Source organism: Rhinatrema bivittatum, chromosome 5 (genome assembly GCF_901001135.1).
Source record: "Rhinatrema bivittatum chromosome 5, aRhiBiv1.1, whole genome shotgun sequence".
Classification (NCBI taxonomy): domain Eukaryota; kingdom Metazoa; phylum Chordata; class Amphibia; order Gymnophiona; family Rhinatrematidae; genus Rhinatrema; species Rhinatrema bivittatum.
In genome coordinates, this window is record NC_042619.1 from 28781063 (window position 1) to 28797745 (window position 16683).

Here is a 16683-nt window from a genome sequence, read left to right on the forward strand (position 1 = left end):
CACAATCTTCCCTTTCACGGTGAGGTCGCAGAGCACAGACAGGGAACCCAAGAGCCTCATGTTCACATAGTGCCTTCAGCGCCATTCATGTACTCCAAAGGAAATCCATGATTTTTTTTTTTTTTAAATAGCTCATTCCCCCAGCAAAATTGACCCTCCCCCCTCCTCGTTTCTCCTCTGTTTGTGCAGGCTCAGGACGAGAGGAATTACCATGTGTTTTACTGTATGCTGAAAGGAATGACGCCAGAGCAGAAAAAGAAGCTGGGCCTGGGGAAAGCTACTGACTATAACTACCTCACTATGGTAAGAGCCGCCTGCAGAGAGGAAACCACATCCAGACCTCGCCACCTGCCTGCTGGATTTCAAGGAGGTTGTGCTTTTAGGACAAAATATTTCCCTGTCATATCGTTACTGAAGCCTGATGTCAGTTAGGGAAAGTCTTTAGCAGTTCGGTAAGAAAAACGAATGTGGGGAACACACTGAAGGCAGGGGAACGAGGGCTCTCCCTCCTGGGATAGGAACGTGTGCATGATTCAGGGATGACAGGTGGGTCTGATCTTCACATTCCTCCCTGGCAGGCTCCTGCTTTTCCTACCCCCTCTCCCTGCAGTCTTTCTGTTGAATTAAAGTTTAGCACTAATGTAAAAGGAAGGAAATTGGGATGAGCAGCCAGGGCCTTTATGGGCCTTATCTGATGTCATATGGTACATTTCTACGGATAAATACAGGAGTGCACATATGCAGAGCGCCTGGGCTGAAAAGAGCTCCGATATTCACAATAAGAAACCAAAGTACTTTCAGTTATTTTGGTTGCAGGGTAATATAGTTGGTTTAGGTTAAAAGAAGACCAGAGGTCCAGTCTTCTGATTTCCTAGGGTAAGATGAAATAACCCTGTGTGTCTGTGGCCACTTGTGCAAGAATGAAAAAAAAAAATTATGCCTCAGCCCTGAGCTAGAGTAGTGTCGATCTTCCACAGACTAACTGTTTAACCCGTATTTCGCATTTGCCGTGCCATGTGCCGGACATTTATTAGCCGGTGATACGGGAGGTTTTCCCCCGACGCTCTGGGTGCCGCAGGAAGTGGTGATGGTGTCTCGGTAGGGGGAACGCTTCCCTTGCAGCTAAGTGCTGAAGCAATAACCTCATAATGTATTCTTTGTGCATCACCTTTGACCCCTGGAGAGAAGGGGCACGCTTGTGTTACCAGCATTGACACCCGAATCCCCCATGGCTTAAAGCTCTCCATTGGCTACCGCTTGCCTGTGCAGGGCACAGTTTAAGATGCTCGATTTAATTTTGTGGCCCATCAATAAGAGAAGGGGACTTGCTTGAGGTGATCCTCTCCTGGTTGCAGTTTGCGATCTGGTTTGTGCAGGCCGCCAGACACGTCTTAGATTCTGTATGTTTTAGGTGATAGGACCTATGCTCTGGAATCGTCTTTCATAGATTTTAAGGTGTGATTTGGCAGTAGGCTCTTTTAAGAAACAACTGAAAACTGTTTTTATTCCCTTTTAGCTGATCTGTTACAGACCTGGGCTTTTAGAGTTCTGCTGATTTTGTTTCTGTTTATGATTTTATTTTTAATCTGATTTGTCTTTTATGATGAACTAGTCTTTAGGTTTTAGATTCTGTTTTTAATGGTTTTATGTTTTAGTTTTGATACTGCTTTGTTCTGTGTAAGAAATACTTTGCTGGTATTTATTTTGATTGTTTCTTGTTTTTATTGATTGTTGTAAACCACTTTGGACAACCATTAAAGGCCGGGGAATGGTATGTAATAAGTGAAATAAATAAATAAATACATAAAATATTATGTCCACTGTGAACAGTAAAGAACCTAAGAAACTTTCTGTTAAGAACAAAGGTAATTAATTACGGAATTATAGCCAAATTCCAACCTGAATTGTCCAATCCAGCACCTGCAGAATTTTAGTCTATAGAAGGAAAGTGATGAGGTTCCTTTATCTAATTCAGTGATTCTCAGCCTGGTCCTCAAGGACCACCCAGCATTCTGGTTTTTAGGATAGCTCTCATGCCTATGCATGAGATATATGTGCATACGTTGCCTCTAATGTATGCAAATCTATCTGAAGCCTATTCATTGTGGATATCCTGAAAACCCACCTGGTTGGGAGGTCTAATCTGCTCTTTATAAACACGCAAATGCCTAATAATAATTTGAAAACATATATTTGCATAATAAATACAGCTTTATTACATGTTTTATTTATCGAAGAGTTAAAAATGGAAGCGACCTCTTAGGGTCAGCTCTGCTGTCTGTGGTGTGTGTGGTGTCTCCCACCTGTCTTCCTCCTTGTGCTGTGTCATTCTCAGGGCAAGTGCACGACATGCGACGGTAGAGACGACAGCAAGGAATACGCCAACATCCGCTCGGCGATGAAGGTCCTGATGTTCACGGACACTGAGAACTGGGAGATCTCAAGGCTCCTGGCCGCTATACTGCATATGGGGAATCTGCAATATGAAGGTGAAGACGTAAGCTGGAGGATGCATCTCCACTGGGGCCCACTCACGCTCCCGTTGCCCGCGTGCCGTATAGCACTCAGCGTGCACACACCGCAGAATCTCATGCGTGCACTGGAACCAGTGATTCCCAATCTTTATTAAGGTTGCAGCACACCCAGCCCTGGGTTCGTTTTGCCGCGGCATGCCATCACGCTCCTTTTCCTCCCCCATCTGGCATCATCGTGTTCTCTTCCCTCCCTTACCACATCCCTGAACATTATGACTCTCCATTCCCTCCTCCCACCCGCTGGCATTACCACGGTCCCTCCCACCCCTCTGGCACCACCACTTCCCTTTCCTCCCAGTCCCCTGACATCAGCACCATCTTTCCTTCCTTCCGAACCCCCCTGACATCACTACTTTTCCTCCCCTTCTACCTCCCTGATATCGCTTTCCCTTCCTCTCTTTTGGATGGCAAGAGGAATCTGGTGAGCTGCACTGCTTAGCTGCCGCTGCTGCCGCTGCTGCCGCCTCCTCTGCCAGCTTTCTTCCGAGGTCGGAGCCGCGCGGGGCCAACAGGTTTTACAAGTCTGATGGGGCCCCGCGCGGTTCCGACTTCAGAAGGCGGCAGTGGCAGATAAGGAGCTCTGTTCGCTGACTCCTGTTGGTGGGAGGCCAGGGTGCAGGAGACCGGGGGGTGAAAGAGCAATGGTGACTGTGACCCACTCCTCTCCTCTCTCCATGGGGAAGCCAAAATGACACGGCACACCTGAGGTTCCCCTGCGGCACGCCAGCGGGGAACCTCTGACGTAAGCACATTTCATCAGAGAGAGAGAGAGGGGGGTGGTCGATGCATGGAACAGCCTCCAGGTATAGGCGATGAAGGCTAAAACTGTAAGAGCATTGAAAAAGCATGGGAGAAGCCCAGAGGATTAGCTGGGGTTACCCCCAGAGATTAGGTGGGATCTGCGGTATTGCAGCAAGATGGGAAAAATAGCAGACCGGACAGGCCCCGCAGTCATTATGAGGGCAACTTTTGTAGCCATTCCTGTGCGTAAGTAGTAATTTACGCGTGTAAACTGGCCGTCTGAAAACTGCCTTCCTTCAATGTGGAAGAAAGTATATTTATCACCGGGCAACGGACGTACTTTTATCTGCATTTCAAGCAGGAGCTCCCGCAGGCACGCACCTTAGTTTTGAAGACTGGTGTAAAGTCTGCAGGTAGAAAGGACCCCGGTGCAGACAGTCTGGAAATTGCCTCCCACCTGACGTCACATTTTTATGGAAGAACATCTCAATTCATTGCAACCAAAGTTTACTGCAAAAGGATTTGTTGTAAATGTATAGAGACGGAGGGGAAGGCAGACTGTGATGGCAGCTAAAGACCGCAGCAAGGCCCGTTCTCCCTTCCAGTCACCATATTGCAGACCTTCACCTTTTCCTATGCTTCTCTGCCACTAAGGATCCTTTGTGCTTGCAGAGACTTTCTTGTTTAACGCATCTTTATCCGGAGGGAACGTGTGGTAAAAGTTAGGGACTGGTGAAGCTCTTCTGACCCAGGTGGAAAATTTTGCCCAATTTTCCTCTACTTTTACTTGGATAATCATTCAGTTTTGACCTGGTTCCATATTTCCCTGTTTTAATGCTCATTTCTTTCATTGGCAGCTCGCATGTACGATAATCTGGATGCCTGTGAGGTCGTATACTCCACATCTCTAACCATTGCCGCTTCACTGTTTGAGGTCAGTGGCCGTCGCCTTATTTGTTGGATACCGAGTCACGGAGGATTTTCTGTGACTCTAGTTAATTGCTGCAACTTACTCTCTGTATTGAAATAATGACCACATTCAACTACTAAGGTCATGTATTAGGAGACACAAGTTTTGCCAGTGGCTTGAGAAGCGTTCCGATGACCCTGAAGATCTTGACTGGTGATGGGCTTGAAAGACCCTGGTTTGTGATGACGAGACTAAATGCTATTCTATAATCTGCTAGTTTTCCTCATGGGTAGGGTTCATTGGATCACGACCAATGACTGCACTAATATGGCTGGAAATGGAGCAAAACTTGTTCAGGGAATCTTACAATCCCTGATGTGTAATGATAATGCAGTAATCCTTGTTTATGGCAAGATTCCCAAGTTATAGGTAGTGTTGCCAATCACGATCACACATCAGAATTTTTGGACTTGTCTGTTATCGTGACCTGAAGAGCTTTATAATTCTACAATATGATAATATAGACTGAGCATCTAGTGTTGCTTTACATGATGCTTTAGTGATGCCTGCACATGACCATTGCATTTCAGGCTGGCCTGGTAGCTCAAGGGGCAAGGGCCTGGCTTTGATTCACAGGTTACGTCTTCGGCTCCCCAGACCAGGGAAGGGAGGGAGTTACAGCCGTTGCTTGACAGTGACACCTAGTGGCCAGATTCAGGATTTTCAGCCAGGTTCCAGAGGGTGCTGTGGTTTGTGGTCCTTGGCTGAGGACTCTTACTGGGCTGAGGTGGGAAGAGATAGAAAAACAGGGAGAAAACCCCTGGTTGGTTGCGAGTGAAGGCTCATGGCACCGCAGTCATAGTAGGGCCTAGTTCTTTTTTTTTTTTGTAATTTAATGTTTATTAAACAGAACAGGTGAACTACAAGTCAATGAAAATATAAAATGCCATGAAACCATATAAATATTTCTTTAAGACATGACAGTTAACTTGCGACCGTAAAATAAATGTTCATTACCCAAGAAGAACTGGGCCAGTACAAAGCAATCAGACCCCAAGAGGAAGTAATAGGTGATAGAAGAACGCCCTAGTAAACAATTCCGCCATCCGTCCTCCCTTCAGCCCAGTCGTAGACTTCCCAGAGAGGACCAGTGCAGCAAGGCTCCAGGAGAGTCCCACCCACAGCAAACACCCCTACAGACAGCTGAGATTTCCATCCTGTGTAGGGGGCCACCCTATCGTTGCGCATGGCCGTTAGCTTTCCCATACAGAACACCCTGACCAGCCGGGTGCAAGCATCTCCCAGTGAAGGAAGAGCAGGCTTACGCCGGCAATAAGCAGTTCTTGCACCAAGCTGCCGTAACCACCTGCCGAAGCCAGCGTTGGAAAAAACTCCTCCGCCACCGCTGCTGGCCACACTTTGGGATCCTTAGGTACCCGAACACCTCCCAAGCAGTAAAGGAAGTCAAGCACTGCAGCCCCTGGTTTCCCAGGTGTATAAATCTGCCTTCCGACGCCTGTCATCCGAACCAGTATACATCTTGCTCGAGCGAGCGGAGGTAAATACCTCCTGTAGAGTTCTTTACACCCATTTTCCCTAATTATTGATGAGACCGAACTCCTGCTAACTGCTAAGAAGCAATGATCCCAGTCTTTGTCCTCCAACAGGTCTTGTTCCCAAACAAGCTGAGAAGGCATTTTCTATTGGGGGGGATCGCGATTTAGTAAGGCGTAAATCTTAGAGTTAGGTTTAGTAAGTTCGTCAGCTTGAGCGCAATAAGTTTCAAAGAGAGACCTGCCCCACTCGAGCTCCTGACCCTCCTTTCTTAAAGTGAAAAAAAATGAAGAATCTGATTATAAGCAAAAAGGTCCAAACCTGAAACTGGGTAAGATCACCACAGTTCTTCAAACGGCAGTAACTTCTGGCAGTAGGGCCTGGTTCTGATTGAGCTGGAAACCCAAAGTGGAGACTGCCAGGCCAAAAAAAAAATCGCCAAACCAAACCAAACAGCGTTTCCTCATAAAATATGCTCTGCCACACCTACCTTTCAACTATAGTATGGACACTTTAATGGGTAAATATTCAATTTCTTATTGTTCTGATTTTTGTCCACCTTTCTGGAACATGCCCAAGGCAAGCTACAACAACTTACAACAAATAATGGAAGGAAATAGGGAGGTCCATATTCACATACAGTCCGGCTAGCAAAGTTAGCCAGATAAACATATCCGGCTAACGTTGGAGGTATATTCAACAGTGAAACCGCACTATTAAATATTGCAGGCTATCTTATAATTAGCCGGTTAACTATAGCCACCTAACTTAAGGGCAGCTCTTGGGCCCGACCAGACTCTGAATATTGGCCCGACTCTGAATATTGGAGGTAAGCCAGTCACTTTAACCGGCTAACTCAATTCCTCCCAGTTATTCCATCGGAACACCCCTAACTTACAGGCCGATACAGTACAATGCGCTCCGACGGAGCGCACTGTTAACCTGCCCTTGGACGCGCGTTTTCCCTTACCCCTTATTCAGTAAGGGGCGGAAAACGCACGTCCAACCCGTGGCACCTAATTAGGTATTCCCGCGCGATACGGTAAGTAAAGTGTGCAGCCAAGCCGCACATTTTACTTTAAGAAATTAGCACCTACCCAAAGGTAGGCGCTAGTTTCTGCTGGCACCGGGAAAGTGCACTGAAAAGCAGTAAAAAATGCTTTTCTGTGCACCCTCCGACTTAATATCATGGCGATATTAAGTTGGAGGTCCCGAAGAGTAAAAAAAGTAAAAAAAAAAAAGAAAAATTTTTTTTTAATGGGCCGGCGGCTGTTGGGCTGAAAACCGGGCGCTCAATTTTTCCGGCATCCAGTTTCCGAGCCTGTGGCTGTCAACGGGCTCGAGAACCGATGCCGGCAAAATTGAGCGTCGGCTGTCAAACCCGCTGACAGCCGCCGCTCCGGGTCAAAAGGAGGCGCTAGGGACGCGCTAGTGTCCCTAGCGCCTCCTTTTGCCCGTTTCTACCGCACCACCTAATTTGCATACTGAATCACGCGCACCAGCGAGTGGCCGGTGCGCGCGCCAGGAGAGCGGGCATTCATTCGCTCTCCCGCGTTTTTACTGAATCGGCCCGTTAGCCGGCTAAATTCTAGCTGCCTAACCTTTGAGGAGTCCAGAATTTAGCTGGATAGGTGCCCAAATATTAATTTAGCTGGCTAAATGCTTTTGAACATGGACCTCTTTGAGCCTAACTGCAAAGGTAGGTGCTTAGTTTTAAGCCTGCATAAAAGAAGCTGCTATTGAAACTCAAGATATTCCCGTACATTGCATCTGAATATCAGTTTGTGTAGGGGCTAAAACTACATCTGTATCCTTAACACGTTTGGAAAATAATGGCTTAAATTGCCCGTGTCAGCAGCATGCCTACCCCATACATAACGTTTTGGAAATTCAATGTATGTGCGTCAGTTTCAAAACACGCCTCCAAAATATTACCATGAAATGCCTGTTCCTGTTCATACCCCAGTTCAGTCCAGACAAGTGGGTTTTGCATCTCCACCAGCAGATGGAGGCAGAGAACAAAAAACCATTTCATGCATTGCTACACAACCGAGAGTGCCACCTGCAGTCCCTCAGAATTTCTCTGTCTCCAGCAGATGGTAGAGGTGCAAACCTGCAGTCTGGAGTTTGGAAGAGTTTAAAATAATAATAAGAAGAAGAAGAAGAAAGAAAGAAAAAGATGAAGGGGCACTCCCTTTTCGGCTAACATCAACACCGTGGGCTTTCACGAAGGTGATGGGGGTGGAGGCGACGGCCGTGAGAAAAGAGGGGATTCCAGTTCATCCTTATCTGGACGACTGGCTCCCCTGAGCGTAGTCGGAGGAGAAATGCGGTCAGCCAATTTAGCGGGTCATGGAGAAGTGGCGATCCCTGATTTGGGGGATAAGCCTGGTAAAGTGTCATCTGGTGCTGGCCCAGTCATTGGAGTATCTGGTAGCTCAGTTCGATGCCCGTTTTGGCAGGGTGTTTTCTTTCTTCAGAGAGAGTAGTGCAGTTGTAGGCACCTGTGACTCGTCTGTTGCACCTATCAGGGCTCAGGGTCTGGGATTATTTGCAGGTCCTGGGCTCCATGGCTTCCACGCTAGTTTTGGTACCATGGGAGTTTGCTCCCTCCAGAGAGTGGTTTTTGCCCCATTGCAATCCCTTGTTGGAGGAGTTTTTTCTGCCATTGGCACTGCAGGGAGACTTCAGATCCAGGCTCTTGTGGTGGCTTACATGCCACAATTTGGGAAAAAGAGAGTGGATCTGGAGACTGGGTGGCGCTGAACTCAGATGCCAGCCTCTGAGATTGAGGGGCAGTTGGTCAGGTACAACGAAAGCGTCCTGGTCTTTCAATCATTTGGGAAGCTGCGGGGGAGGTTATTGGCCTCTCTTCCAGATGTCATTCGTTTTCCGAAGGGTGTCAAACGCTTGCAGACTTAGATTCTTAAGTCGTGTCCAAAGTGGACTTTAACTTGATTCTGCGGGTACTGTACGGACCTCCATCTGAGCCTTTGTGGAGGGCGTTGATGAAGGACCTCTCCTTGAACGCATTTTTTCTGGTGACCATTTGTTCGGTCAAGCAGATTTTGCAGATTTAGGTTTGGTCCTGTAGAGCTCCTTTTTGGCAGATTGTGAACGGCGGAATGACGCTGTGCACAGTTCCCTCAGTTTTACCAACGGTTGTCTCCTCCTTTCATGTCATCCAGACAATGGAGCTTCTGGAGATCCTAAATTGGTCAGTAGGTGTATTGCATGCAAGGGAACTTTACTTATTTGGATATTCGTCAGATCCTGTTGGGGTATCATATGATCAGTAACAGTTTTCGACAAGCAGATCATCTCTTTGTATTTCTTAGTAGAGCACAGAAAGGATGTAAGGTGTCTAAAGCCATGGGTTTTTTCTCTTTGGTTAAAGTGGACTATGTTTTTTGGGCCTATCTCTGTAAAGATCGAACAGTCCTAGAGGAGTTTTGAGTGCATTATTCTAGGGTGCAAGCAGCCTCCTGGGCGGTGTGTCAGTTGGTATTTCCTCAGGAGATATGTAGAGCTGTCACATGGTCTTCACATCTCAGTTTCTCCAGGCATTACCGAGTGAATGTTTGGCCCTGTAAGATGCTATGTTTGGTGAGGGTGTATTGCGAGCAGGTCTTTCAGAATCCTGTCCAGTGTAGGATTAGTTTGGGTACATCCCACTTGTCTGGACTGATCTGGGGTATAAAAAAGAAAGGAAAATTGGTTCTTGCCTGTTAATTTTTGTTCCTGGAATACCACAGATCAATCCAGAGGCCCATCCCCTTGGTTCCAAAAGACGATTGTAACTGCGATTAGGGTCTACTTCAGAGTTTCTATGTGCAATTACGTTGAACCGATTTGTTGAACCACTGGAGCTAACCTGAGCCTTGGTTACTGTGTTGGTTGGTGAGGTTCCAGTTCAGGGGGCTCCAATCCTGGGTTCTCGGTTTGCCCTTGAAGGGAAAATTCACTCTTGAAGGGAAAGTTGGAGTTGGAGTTTCCTTCCTCTATGTTGGCTTGGGTACAGGTCAATACTGAGGGACTGCAGGTGGCACTCTCAGTTATGTAGCAGTGCATGAAAAGTTCTTTTGTTCTCTGCCTCCATCTGCTGGTAGGGATGCAAACCTCACTTGCCTGGACTGATCTGTGGAATTCCAATAATGAAAGTTAGTAGGTAAGAACCAATTTTCCCTTTTCTGTGTGGTCAAAGGTCTGAGTGTTATGAAAGTTATATGTGTACTTCCAGTCAGCTAAAAATCACCTTACCGACATATGGCCGACCCAAGTGAGCTAACTCTTATTTTTATCCAGTTATAAGGTGGGTAATTGAAAGGTTTTTCCCCAATATATTGCTTTGAGTTAGTTTATTCATATTCTCGATTCACTTCCCATTGCCTTTGAAAGTCTGACCAGTTTGCTGCGCTCCTGGCAGGTCGACCCTCAGGAGCTGATGAACTGCCTCACCAGTCGCACGATCATCACAAGAGGGGAGACGGTCTCCACCCCTCTCAGCATGGAACAAGCCCTGGATGTTCGAGATGCTTTTGTGAAGGTACAATCCGCTAAGGCTCCTGCCGGCAGCATGTTTCCAGGGGCCGGATTTCGAACAGGTTTGGGTTTCTGTGGAAAATCTTGCAGTTATGAATTGCTTATGGAAGCCAATGTAAAAAGCTTACACGTACGCAAGCAATACACAACTTTTCCTTCCATAGGGACTCTGCTTCCTTGAACATGGACAAGACGTTTGGGCTCAGATTTCAAACTGGATGAAATTTCACAAACTCAAAAATCCCTGGGAAACAGAGTTGTGACCTCCTACTGGAGTACATAGAATGATAATAATAAAAAAAAGATGCTGGCTTTCAGAACATGATACCAGTCTCTGTGCATTCAAAAACATGGTTAAGCAGACGGTGGTAGTGGACCCGCACTAGAGGCCAAGGGCTGTTTTTCTTAGGCTGGGCAGAGAAAGTAACAGATTTCTCCCTTTTCTCTCTGTGACCACCTGACCGCTAGGCCTGGATGTGGTGGGGTGGAAGGGTGGAGGGTGAGGTAGGGCATAATGCCCGATAGCAGTTTTAGACCTTTAGCTGGCTGAGGGAGTGGGGGACTGGGCCTATAATCCTGCAACAATTTTTTTTATTTTCAGGCACTTATATGTTTGAAAATATAGCTGGTTAAGGTAATAGTTATCCAGTTATACATACCCGGATAACTGTAGACCCGCTCTGGGGATGGATGGACTCACTTGGCTAAATTTAACCCCTGCCTCAACATGCAGGGGTTAAATCCGGATACCTCTGTAATCCGGATAATGGCTTCTCTGGTTAAAACGTATCCGGACAGCGTGGGGACATGTTTAAGCTCCCTGCTTTACTGGGCTCAATCCCCAGCTTAGCCAGACAAACCATTTTGAATATTGACCTCACGGAGTGTTCTGTGCATAGATTCTGGGTTGATGATTGTAACCAGTAAGTGTCTTTGTGTGATTATTGTACGCTCGGAGGGTATTTTTTAGTAGGATAAGTGGAACAGAAATATAAGGAAATAAATGAAATATACACGATCCAGCGGAGTGATAGCATAAAGAAGATCATTTAATGTTACATAGCAAAAGGCACAAACACAGAATGAAAGATCCAAGGCAGGCCAGGCGAGGGGTGAGAGTGTGCTAGGGGACGCGGTGTTATTATGGTGTTTATCCCGTAATCGTCTCTTTTTTTCTTTGGAGCCCTGGGTGTTTTATCAGTTAAAACCTAAATATATTCCATCTTGTCAGGCAGAAGATTCCATAATCTGATCACCCTTACAGTAAACATAAGTCCTAAAGACCATTTCCAAAGCATATTCCATGTTCCCCAGAATAAGCAGACAGCGTAACTGATCTATATATTGACTTTTCAGTTATTTATAGATGGTCATTTTATTTCACTCCTTGACCTCCTCCCCTCCAAGATAGCCATTCCTAGCTGCCTTAGTCTCTCCTTATCTGCTGCATGTGCTTTTCAACTAATTAATTCAGTTGCTTTTGCATGTACTTTTCGTAACTCTCTTCTTGTGTCCATCCACCAAACTCTTTCCGACCCAGGACTGTTTACTCTCTCCCACTCCGTTCCCTTGCATTCAGTTTTAAACATCTTTTCTTAATATCTTAGGGAATATACGGGAGGCTCTTTGTGTGGATCGTGGATAAGATCAATGCTGCCATCTATAGACCTGTCTCTCAAGGCCCCAAACTTGCCCGGAGATCCATTGGCCTGTTGGATATCTTTGGGTTTGAGAACTTCACGGTGAACAGGTACTGCACAGAGTGGAGGATATCACAAGTTGTACTTTGCATGGTGCTGAGTAAGGGCACCACTTGTTTCACAGGCTTACAGTGTTCCCACTCGCTTGTGTCCCGCCATATTTTTTCATGCCAAGGAGGAACGTTACCAGAATAAGTCAGCTAGGATGCGGTTAAATACCAACACTTCCACTATCCCTTACTGTATTATGAAAGTAATTGAATTGGGAACCCTGGGGTCATTCTTCTGGCAGCTGACATAAGCAGACAGTGGGGAGCACATTGTCTAAGGATGGTAGCTCAGGAATAGGGCCATCCAGGACTTTCCAGCCTTGTTGCGTAGCAGTTCTCTACATTAAAGGTGCTCCCAATGACGACACTGAGCACATATGACCCAAAAGGCATGAAACTGTTTCACTTACTGTCAGTTTGAGGGCATCATTTTTCTCGGTATTCCAAATCCCAGACAACCCAAGGGAAAAAGAAACGGGGCATGGAACCCAAGTTTCCTGCATAGCAGCACACAGTCACTGAGTCATCGGGCCGACCCTTGAATTTCTTTAATCTGCCTGGCACCACTTAAAGCAGCAAGGCTTGGAAGAATGCTACAGATGGTGCACTTTAAAATCCAATTGGTCAGTTTTGATGGCGATGTCACAAATAATGTCGCAACAATCCGTAGACCAATCAGATGTGGGGTAGATTTTCAGACGAGCGCGAACAGCCTACTTATGGGGCGGATTTTCAGAGCCCTGCTCGCGTAAATCCGCCCAAAACCGGGCGGATTTACGCGAGCAGGGCCCTGCGCGCCGGTGAGCCTATTTTACATAGGCTCACCGGCGCGCGCAGAACCCCGGGACTCGCGTAAGTCCCGGGGTTTTCGGAGTGGGCGTGTCGGGAGGCGTGTCGGGGCGGGGCCGGAGCGCGCGGCGTTGCGGGGGCGTGTCGGCAGCGTTTTGGGGGCGGGTACGGGGGCGTGGTTACGGCCCGGGGCGTGGCCGCGCCCTCCGTACCCGCCCCCAGGTCGCGGCCCGGCGCGCAGGAGGCCCGCTGGCGCGCGGGGATTTACGCCTCCCTCTGGGAGGCGTAAATCCCCCGACAAAGGTAGGATGGGGGTTTAGACAGGGCCGGGCGGGTGGGTTAGGTAGGGGAAGGGAGGGGAAGGTGAGGGGAGGGCAAAGGAAAGTTCCCTTCTAGGCCGCTCCGATTTCGGAGCGGCCTAGGAGGGAACGGGGGTAGGCTGCGTGGCTCGGCGCGCGCAGGCTATACGAAATCGATAGCCTTGCGCGCGCCGATCCAGGATTTTAGCCGATACGCGCGACTACGCGCGTATCTACTAAAATCCAGCGTACTTTTGTTTGCGCCTGGAGCGCAAACAAAAGTAGGCTGTTCGCGCTCGTCTGAAAATCTACCCCTTTGTTTGCGCTCCAGGCGCAAACAAAAGTACGCTGGATTTTAGTAGATACGCGCGTAGTCGCGCGTATCGGCTAAAATCCTGGATCGGCGCGCGCAAGGCTATCGATTTCGTATAGCCTGCGCGCGCCGAGCCGCGCAGCCTACCCCCGTTCCCTCCTAGGCCGCTCCGAAATCGGAGCGGCCTAGAAGGGAACTTTCCTTTGCCCTCCCCTCACCTTCCCCTCCCTTCCCCTACCTAACCCACCCGCCCGGCCCTGTCTAAACCCCCATCCTACCTTTGTCGGGGGATTTACGCCTCCCGGAGGGAGGCGTAAATCACCGCGCGCCAGCGGGCCTCCTGCGCGCCAGGCCGCGACCTGGGGGCGGGTACGGAGGGCGCGGCCACGCCCCCGGGCCGTAGCCACGCCTCGGTACCCGCCCCCAAAACGCTGCCGACACGCCCCCGCAACGCCGCGCGCTCCGGCCCCGCCCCCGACACGCCTCCCGACACACCCACTCCGAAAACCCCGGGACTTACGCGAGTCCCGGGGTTCTGCGCGCGCCGGTGAGCCTATGTAAAATAGGCTCACCGGCGCGCAGGGCCCTGCTCGCGTAAATCCGCCCGGTTTTGGGCGGATTTACGCGAGCAGGGCTCTGAAAATCCGCCCCTGTGTGCATATGTGGGGGTAATTTATAACGCTCTTCTATTTAAGGCTGTGCTCAAGGAGGAAGGGAAAGCACGGGAAGAATTAAAAAAAATAACAGCTTAGAATTAAATAGAGTTGTCAGCTGACTCCATTTTTCAGGGTCAGTTATTGCATTCCCTGCTTTATCCCCTTGCATGCATGAACCCTGTAGTTTTTATTTCCCTAAGAAGAGCAGGACTTCAAATCTTTGCATGCAATGGAGTAAAACCAGGAGTGGATCAGCCTGTTCTGGAAAAAAAGATGGAGCGAGTTAGTAACCTGAGAGGTAAAAAGTGTTCTAGATAGCTGGGTGGATATCATTTCCTGCTGGATACCTTTCCGTTTACAAAAAAAATAAAATAAAATAGCGGGGTAGTGAATCGCCAGCTGACAACGAGACTGAAAATCATTTTCGGTAAGGTCAAGCTTTCTCTCCTGCGATTTCTTCCCCCAGTTTTGAGCAGCTGTGCATAAACTTTGCGAACGAGAACCTGCAGCAGTTCTTCGTGCGCCACGTGTTTAAACTGGAGCAGGAGGAGTACAACCTGGAGAACATTAACTGGCAGCACATCGAGTTCACCGACAACCAGGATGCCTTGGACATGATCGCCATCAAACCCATGAACATCATCTCTCTCATTGACGAGGAAAGCAAGTTTCCTAAGGTATGCCCTGGGGCTGCATTTATCACAGTGTGCAGGGTCCTATCAAGGAGGCAAAGTTTGTGGTGTGATGCAGCTACCATTTTAGAGTAGCTGCATAATAGTGTGAGTCATGAAGAAGGGTAAAACCATTGCCAACAAAGAGATAAGTGAAATGATGTTGAGTGTTATAAAAAATCTAATATAGTTGTTTTTATTCAAGAATATGAGATTAGCAGAAGTGGTGATACAGAGGCACTTATACGGATATCATATTGAAAACAGTGAAAGCTTTGAATATTGGCAGCTCCTGACGAAGCATCTATATGCAAAACACTGGCCGTTGTCGAGCCAGAGTTGATTTAATATATGAGTCTTTTTTGAGCCTACTCAAATATCTCATGTATGGTACAGAATGTATATTTCATCACCGTTGATATAAGTTGGAACATTTAGGGGTAGATTTTCAGACGAGCGCGAACAGCCTACTTTTGTTTGCGCTCCAGGCGCAAACAAAAGTACGCTGGATTTTAGTAGATACGCGCGTAGTCGCGCGTATCGGCTAAAATCCTGGATCAGCGCGCGCAAGGCTATCGATTTCGTATAGCCTGCGCGCGCCGAGCCGCGCTGCCTACCCCCGTTCCCTCCTAGGCCTCCCTCCTAGGCCGCTCCGAAATCGGAGCGGCCTAGAAGGGAACTTTCCTTTGCCCTCCCCTCACCTTCCCCTCCCTTCCCCTACCTAACCCACCCGCCCGGCCCTGTCTAAACCCCCATCCTACCTTTGTCGGGGGATTTACGCCTCCCAGAGGGAGGCGTAAATCCCCGCGCGCCAGCGGGCCTCCTGCGCGCCGGGCCGCGACCTGGGGGCGGGTACGGAGGGCGCGGCCACGCCCCCGGGCCGTAGCCACGCCCCTGTACCCGCCCCCAAAACGCTGCCGACACGCCCCCGCAACGCCGCACGCTCCGGCCCCGCCCCCCTACACGCCTCCCGACACGCCCACTCCGAAAACCCCGGGACTTACGCGAGTCCCGGGGTTCTGCGCGCGCCGGTGAGCCTATGTAAAATAGGCTCACCGGCGCGCAGGGCCCTGCTCGCGTAAATCCGCCCGGTTTTGGGCGGATTTACGCGAGCAGGGCTCTGAAAATCCACCCCTTAATGTTTATTTGGACCGCAAATGATTGAACAGCCGGATGGCCTCTTCAAAAACATTGAGGCACTTTGCCAGGCTTGCTGATGTGGTATAAAAATTTAATATAAAAATTAATAAAAATTATTATAAAATTCCTTAAAAAATTAATTAAAACATTTTCAGAAAGACGTTTGTTCTATTTGTGGATTGGCAATTGAGTATTAATAGTTCGTTATGATTTTTTGGTGTATTAGATTGTGGTGGAAATCAACTTAGCTCTGTTTTTGTGATATTGGTATCACTTAAAAGAAAGCAAGGCCATGCCATATATATACATATATCTCCATGACTGACTCACCTTTCTCTACTGCTGGCCTAATTGACTTATTTACATTTAATTAATTGCCTAACAGAAGCTAAAGATGATGTACATTAAGCAAACAAATCTTTCTATAATATCAAAATAACAAAAATATCAAAAAGCAGCTGCAGTATGACTCCATTAAAACATACATAGCAGGACTCCTGTTTGGTGGTTACACTTCATCTGGGGAGCTCTGGTTGCCAGGGTTCATCCAGTGGGGCGAAGCTAAAACTTCCTGGGCCCCTGACGTGCTCATTTACATTTATTAAGATTTCTTAATCGCTTAATGCTGCAATAGGTCTAAGTGATGTACAATAAGGTATGTACATAAAATACAGTAATAAAATATTAATAAAAACCATATCTACATTCAAATACAAAAACACTAAATAGATAACATCTAAAAAATCAACAATATGAAGACTTAAACAGAAAAGTTTGTAAAACA

The 16683-nt window shown here is 47.8% G+C and overlaps 1 protein-coding gene across 5 annotated transcripts in view; it reads left to right on the forward strand.

The window, feature by feature from the left end:
• MYO7A (myosin VIIA) overlaps positions 1 to 16683 on the forward strand; it is a 284107-nt gene that overhangs the window by 109353 nt on the left and 158071 nt on the right. For all 5 annotated transcript variants that reach the window (XM_029602172.1, XM_029602173.1, XM_029602174.1 and 2 more), the window contains 6 exons: positions 190 to 303; positions 2336 to 2489; positions 4133 to 4209; positions 10166 to 10285; positions 11889 to 12031; positions 14555 to 14765. In XM_029602172.1, coding sequence (XP_029458032.1) covers positions 190 to 303; positions 2336 to 2489; positions 4133 to 4209; positions 10166 to 10285; positions 11889 to 12031; positions 14555 to 14765 — 819 coding nt within the window. The remainder of the gene's footprint in view (positions 1 to 189; positions 304 to 2335; positions 2490 to 4132; positions 4210 to 10165; positions 10286 to 11888; positions 12032 to 14554; positions 14766 to 16683) is intronic.